This window comes from Peromyscus californicus, unplaced genomic scaffold, assembly GCF_007827085.1.
Source record: "Peromyscus californicus insignis strain IS unplaced genomic scaffold, ASM782708v3 Scaffold_7__1_contigs__length_154581171, whole genome shotgun sequence".
Classification (NCBI taxonomy): domain Eukaryota; kingdom Metazoa; phylum Chordata; class Mammalia; order Rodentia; family Cricetidae; genus Peromyscus; species Peromyscus californicus.
Window position 1 is genome coordinate 39,793,275 of NW_026294595.1, and position 6,843 is coordinate 39,800,117.

General features: G+C 38.5%; 1 protein-coding gene across 2 annotated transcripts; it reads right to left on the minus strand.

The window, feature by feature from the left end:
* Nucleotides 1–671: 671 nt before the first annotated feature.
* Gcg (glucagon) lies at nt 672–6,843 on the minus strand. Of its 2 annotated transcripts, XM_052725033.1 has the most exons (5): nt 6,745–6,843; nt 4,939–5,100; nt 3,177–3,314; nt 2,069–2,209; nt 672–1,333 (listed from the first exon to the last, which is right to left on the minus strand). In XM_052725033.1, exons 1-5 carry the CDS (start codon nt 6,834–6,836, stop codon nt 1,327–1,329), a joined length of 540 nt encoding a protein of 179 aa, XP_052580993.1. In that variant the 5' UTR covers nt 6,837–6,843; the 3' UTR covers nt 672–1,326. The 2 variants fall into 2 exon arrangements, with proteins under 2 accessions (XP_052580993.1, XP_052580995.1); XM_052725035.1 differs by lacking the exon at nt 672–1,333 and having other exon boundaries at nt 1,588–2,209.

Below are 6,843 nucleotides of genomic sequence, written 5' to 3' on the forward strand. Positions count from 1 at the left end.
TTGAAAAATGGAGATATGACAATGCTCAGATTGCTTTCATTTTATTTTATTTTTTCACATGAGAAACTTGAACCCAAAGGAGTTAAATGACTTCTTGGGATCTTTCTGCCAGCTCTAACCTCATTCAGATAACTGTGGCCTTACACCTTCTAAGTCAGGAGAAATTTTCTATTATGTATCATAAATGAGGGAGGGAGTGAGTGAGTGAATGCTAGAGGTTTCGCTCCAACTCCACAGCTGCAGACAACATTACACAAGTTAACTACGAAATTACAAACTTTGGGATCTTATTAGTGCATAAGTTACCACACTGCAGTGCTACAGAGAAGGAGAAACAGAGGTTGCCATGGTGCTACCCGAGCAGAGGAAAGCTCAGGCATGCCAGTCAACATCAGGCTCAATTCAGAATGGACCATAGCACTAAGAGAGCAGGATATGGGATATTATGGGAAGAGTCAGATGTCTGCTGGTATCAGGTAGACAGGTGCATAAGTGGGCCACAGGCAAGTGCCTAGATGTGTGAATATACAGGCAGGGTAGACGAGCAGAAGCAGTTATGTATTGGGGGTGTGCATGTGTGTGTAAAGGCATATTATCAAACCGGGAGGCACCTGGCTTTCAAAAGTGGATGCAAGATTATTTGGCTCCAGGAAAGATTTGACTTTTGACTCTAATGCTGCCTGATGACATTTTTTTTTATCAAAATAAAACATAAATAATTGTTTTCTATGACAGATTGATTGTCCAGTGTTAGCACAGCACAGTAGAGTGCTGTACAGTCATTCAAAACAAGGAGTTGTTTCTTTACATTAGATTGGAGTTACGGGCCACCAGCTGAGGAAGAATGGGCGCTTGGAAGGAGGGGCTTACAAAGAGAAAGGAGACAACAGTAAAGGTTGGACTTTTTATTTAAATCTATCCTTGATACATTGAAAGCTGAGTGCATTGATGATAAAGGACTCAAGGAAGAAGTTCTCTTTCCAGGTTCGCCTCTGTGGCTACCAGGTTGTCATGTCTTCTGTTCTTACAATGCAGGTGTTGTGACTGTAAAAATTTACAACTTATATCACAGAAGGATAATCTCACTGAAAATGAGAAGAAAATATGAGAATCCAGCACTTTCATACTGTAAGGTTGTTATTTTATCAACATCCTGGAAATACTTTATTTCATTTACAATCTTTTGGCTACACAATGCTAAAGGGAAATGTGTTCATCCACATGCAAAGCAATACGGCTTCAGAATATAGCTCTTAAATGTATAGAATCTACATCCCAAGTGACTGGCGGGAGATGTTGTGAAGACGGTTGTGAATGGTGATGTACTTATTTCCTATGGAAAAAATGTAAAAGGATTACTTATTTAGAATAATTATAACAACCAGATGATATAATTAATATATTCAGGAGACATTTCAATGTCACTTAATAAAAATTGTTTATCCATCTTTCTACCAGCTAATTCCTCAATGTTTTTAGTTGAATTCATATTCATTTAAGGATGATTTATTTAAAATATACCAAAAACATGTATTTGTAAATAATTATGAAAATTAAGATCTAGCAATAAATGACATTTTGATTTGATTTTTATTGTGCCTTTATCTCTTTCTTTCCTGTTTTTTTTTTCTTTTTCAGTGCTGGAGACTGAGTCCAGGACCCTGCATATGCTGGGCAAGCACTATACCACTAAGCTACACCCTGGCACACAGCTGTGCTTTTAAATTAAGAAAATAATGCCACATATAATGACATTTTCCCCGTGTGTTAAAATTATAGCATTTTAATGTGGTATTAATATGTAATGACTTAATTCTTCTCCATATTTCATTCATATTGATGTTGCTGGTGCTTTGTCTATTGCAGACAGCCAGTGAATGCTTTGTGAATGAATAAGTGGATGGAAACTTTAAGGAAAAGTTAAATATGATGGTGTACTCATAAGTGACTTCAACACTCATCCTATTTATTACCCAAGATGCTTCTGCACACTGGAACAACTAATGGCTGTGTAACTTACATTTATGAAAGTCTTGATACATTTCAGAATTAACTGAAAAGTACTTACTTGTCAGTGATTTTGGTTTGAATCAGCCAGTTGATGAAGTCCCTGGTGGCAAGATTATCGAGAATCGTGTTCATCTCATCAGAGAAGGAGCCGTCAGCATGTCTGCGGCCTTCTTCAACAATCTTCACTTCTTCTGGGAAGCTAAGAAAAAGGAGGGTTGAAGTCAGGGTTTGATTATCTTAAGTAAGTTCTTACAGATTGCTGATCATTGGTGACATGTGAGAGCCGTAGAGAAAACGGTTCAGGACTTTGACAAAACCCCTCATATAATCCCACACAAAGCAAGAGACCCTTAAAAGGAAGGTTTTGGATCTTGGCCTTGAAACCAAACTTGTGCAGCTTCATTCGTTGTTGAATTTTTTTCAACAATTTATGTTGCCTTAAATATTTTAGTTAGTTGCCAACACAGACACTAGTATTTAAACTATTCATTTCTCTGAAATTCAACACAAATGCATTGTACCCTGTAAAGCCAGTGACTGTGAAAGCAGTGTTGAAAAATATAGAAGTAAGGGATTCAAACTTCATCTGTTGTTGTATTTTTTCCCTCACTCATTTGCCACCGTGGAATTTTGGGTATCCATTATAGACATCCAACAAGTTGTGCCATTGGGTTTGTAGGCATGATGGTTAGTGCTTACACGTCAGCCTCTTACCCATTTCAATCTTTCTCAGCAAGCATGAATTCACTCTGCTGAACTCTGCAGAGTTGAACATAAATTTTCTCCCATTTCCATTTCAAATGCAAATCAAAATGGTCACAGGAAAATGAGATGCTTCAGGAGTACGTATGGTTAAAATCAAAGCAAGTTACTAAAAAACTTGTTCTCTTTTCTCACCTTGAAGATTGTATGGCCAGCTATGTGATGGCCACATCAAAGCTAAATGCACGGTTAGATGTGGTTAATGTCTCTACATGTTTTAGTATTTACTAACATACGAATATTAGTTGAACAAATATGGAACTTCAGATATCTATTCATTAAATATTGAAATGTACTTGAGTTTTCAGTAGAGTTTTTTTTTTTTTAATTTTCACAGGATAGTTCTTTAAAAAAAAAAAATTCTACTTCAGGGAAACACATCAGGTAAGGAACCCCAGACTTACTCTCGCCTTCCTCTGCCTTTCACCAGCCAAGCAATGAATTCCTTTGCCGCCTGGCCCTCCAAGTAAGAACTCACATCGCTGGTAAAGGTCCCTTCAGCATGCCTCTCAAACTCATCGTGACGTTTGGCAATGTTGTTCCTGAAAGAAACGTGGAGGTTAGATGGAGCTTTGTCTCCTCGGCAGTGTGGTCTCCCCTGGTAAGTGGCAGGAACCTCAGGCTCGGGACTGAATGGTCAGACAGCTGAGGAGTTCCGGAGGCGACGGTGGCTAGATGATGGATTGGAAGTTACATCCATGATCTAGATTGAAAATTGGTGGGAAAAGGTTAACGACATTTTAAAAGGGACTAGAAAGTCCCTCCCTTTTCCAGGGTGCTATTTCTACCTTCTCTCCCTCCTCAGGTCATTGGCTGTTAAAGCTTCATTTAGGTTTCACTTCATCCTCAGTACTTGCCACTAGGCTGTCCACGAGGCCATGCTACTTAAAAATCAGAGTAGGGACTTGTTATTAATGATCATCCAGTCAGAGTTAGTTGATAGATTCAAAGGAAAGCAAGGGATGACTTTGAATTATTATGAGAAGAACCATATGATAATGAATTAAAGAAAATGTATGAGCCTGTAGGAGAGAAGCAGAGGTGAGCTTTTATCTACTGCAAGTGTGTACAGAGGACCTGGGGCGGAGGGCAGAAGGAGCTGCTTGCAGCCCTGGCCATTTATCATCCTTGGAAGGTTCATCTTCAACTTAACAAACAGCTGAGATTACGGGTGGCCTTGTGTTAGTTTCCAGTATTGCAGCATTCCCACTCTAGAGGATGAGAACAATTGTTTTCAACTCTGTAAATCTGTGCTTTCTCACAGTTCACACGCCTTACCTATGGCCATTGGTGGGGGGACACTGTTGGCCCCCAGGCCTTCTCTGACCACTATGGCCATCTTCCTTACTGCTGGACTCTCCACTTGAAGATTATCTGTGCCCTGTCACTTCTTCTCATTCCCTCTTCCTCCCTTTTCCATTCCAGCGAGACACATCTATGTCCTTTTCCTGATTTTTAGATTTCTTCAGCTACTTGGTATGCATAACTCCCTTTCCCAAGTGGGCCATCCTCCAAAGAAATTGTGAAATTCCACCATCTCTGTGAAACTCTTGTGGATAATTTTCTCCAGTAGCCTAGAAGTAGCAAAGCCCCCAACACCCCTCAAACAAATCCAACATTAAAATGTATGCCTTATGATGGGTTTGTGTTCCTGTTTGCAGCCTTCTCTCTTTATGCTCTGTGACTAGCTAGGCTGTAATTTTAAATGCATGTCTTGGATTTTTATTTTACAAGAGAAAGAATGCGTCTATTTTCGTACTTTACCAATGATCAACTCAGCTATGGGATAATCTTGTGATCATAGTCATTGGCTTGAACCCCACAAAGGCATGTTGAATTTGCTCTAACTTTTAATAAGAACTTAATTTCCAACCTAGCAGGTCTCCAAAACTTAGTATTCAATCTTAAGGTGAAGTAGATGAGAGGAAATATTACTAAGATTAGTGTTGGTTTAAAAATAATACTAAAAAACGTCTATGTCACACTGGTGTGTGGATAAGGAATTTGAGGAGGTGAATCATGAGAGCTGAAATAAAGGGTATCACCCCTAATTTCAAAATCATCCAAATTGAATAAGCCCATTTGATGATCATGATAATCTAAGAGTTAGGAGAATGTTTTGCTGTGCATCTGTCTATAATGTGGAGAACAGGTTTAGACTCTTACCTGTTCCTCTTGGTGTTCATCAACCACTGCACGAAATCTTGGGCACGGCGGGAGTCCAGGTATTTGCTGTAGTCGCTGGTGAATGTGCCCTGTGAATGGCGTTTGTCTTCACTGATCTGATCAGGGTCCTCCAGCGGGTCTGTCTGGGAAGCTGAGAATGATCTGCAAGCAACAGTGATTGATTATAAATAATAATAGTCCAGGAGCAAATTCCCTAAGGGTAAATACTCCAAGGTAAATACTCCCTGAATGCATACTCTATATGCAGGCTTCTTGAGAAGACCCCTTACTACAAAATAGAAGGCTTCATGAAGTAGTGAGCCTAGTGTTTCTGAAGACTCCTTAGACCCCAAGGGGCTTGAAAGGGTTCTTAGAAGAACGTCAGCTGGTTATGGGAACAGCTTTAGAGTATTGGAAGATACCCCTGAATTCTAGCAACAGGTTTCTCCAACGTTTTCTGAAACAGGATGAAATAAATCTTTTCAACTAATTAATCCACTCATGATTATGCTAATATGACAGAGAAGAGCAGTGACTTGAATATTTTAAAAGTTTAAGAATCCCGAATCATTTGTTTGGGCAGCAGATCTATGCCCCTAATTTTGTCTTGCACATACTAATGTTAAAAAAAAAATAGCTCAATTACTTAGTTATACGGTAGCTAAAGATTGGAGAAAGGGACAAAAAACACCATCTGCTAGTTTGAAAATTCCTGGTGGATATTCCTATGTAGCTGGTTGGCATGGTAAATATACAGGAATATCAGTGTAATAACCACAAATGATATACTATTTTTACTCATTAAATTAAAATTACTAAATATTAGAAAGGACAAAATATTTTTCTATTGCTAATGGGAGAGGGTATGAACTTCCAGAACTTTTCTAGAAGGCAAATCAGCAAGAGTTTTGTACAAACTCTAGTTTAAAATCATCAACCTTTGACACAGTAATCTCATTGCTGGAGATTCACCCCAGAAAATATTAAGAAATGTGGGGCAAAGTGCATGTGGACACATCTCACTTGTAATATTCTTCATGGGCAAATTTTAAGACTTCTTAAATGACCACTAGAAGAGGAACATCTAAATAAATATTGTATATTTATGAGGTGAAAAGTATACAACTCTTATATATCATATATGTAACAAATATTATAATAAAAGAGAAAGTTGACGTTGCAATTCCAAGAGAAAAACAGGACTGATGGCTATATAAGCTGAGAGATATTTGTATAGTTTGTACAGATAGTGGGGAGGGGTTTGGAGAAATGGCAGGGAGAAACTAATACAATGTTTTTTCAATTAAAAAATTATTTTAAAAGTTTTTGAAATCCAGGAAAGCAACACAACATTTTTTATATATTTTGAATTGTTTTCTTTGGGTAGTAGAAATTTGAATACTTAAAAACTTTTGCATATTTATAACACTTGACATCTTAGACATGGATGCTTTTTGTAATTAGCAAAGAATGATGTTGTTTTTAAAGGCAAGGCATAAAAAGGAACTTGAGTTGAAATAGTTAAAGCAATGTAGTTTGTCGTGTCTGAGCAGTGAGTGGATACAGTACATCTGAAGAATCCAAAGGACTATAGTTTGCCATTTTCATGGTTTACATCCTTTTGTTGGTGAATATACACCCTGCTTCGTATTACGGAAGAGCCCACCTTTATCACCACTGTACTTTCAACATTTCAGAACTGTGCAGGGAGGGCATACCTCCAACCGCTGAGACCCTACTCACCGGTCACCCTTCTCCAAACTTCCTAACCACGCTGACAGGCTAGAAGAGTCTGCAGGTTAGTACCTGGGTTTCTCCTCTGTGTCCTGAAGGGAGTGCTGCCAGCTGCCTTGCACCAGCATTATAAAAAATCCAGCCACAATGTAAATGTTCTTCATTTTTTTT

Excerpts from the sequence above, each read along its gene's own strand:
- Gcg (XM_052725033.1), bottom strand. The coding sequence starts at position 6,836 with ATGAAGAACATTTACATTGTGGCTGGATTTTTTATAATGCTGGTGCAA. Across the intron at positions 5,101-6,744 it reads GACACAGAGGAGAAACCCAG|ATCATTCTCAGCTTCCCAGA; the intron begins GTACTAACCTGC and ends TGTTGCTTGCAG. Across the intron at positions 2,210-3,176 it reads AAAGGCAGAGGAAGGCGAGA|CTTCCCAGAAGAAGTGAAGA; the intron begins GTAAGTCTGGGG and ends CCTTTTTCTTAG.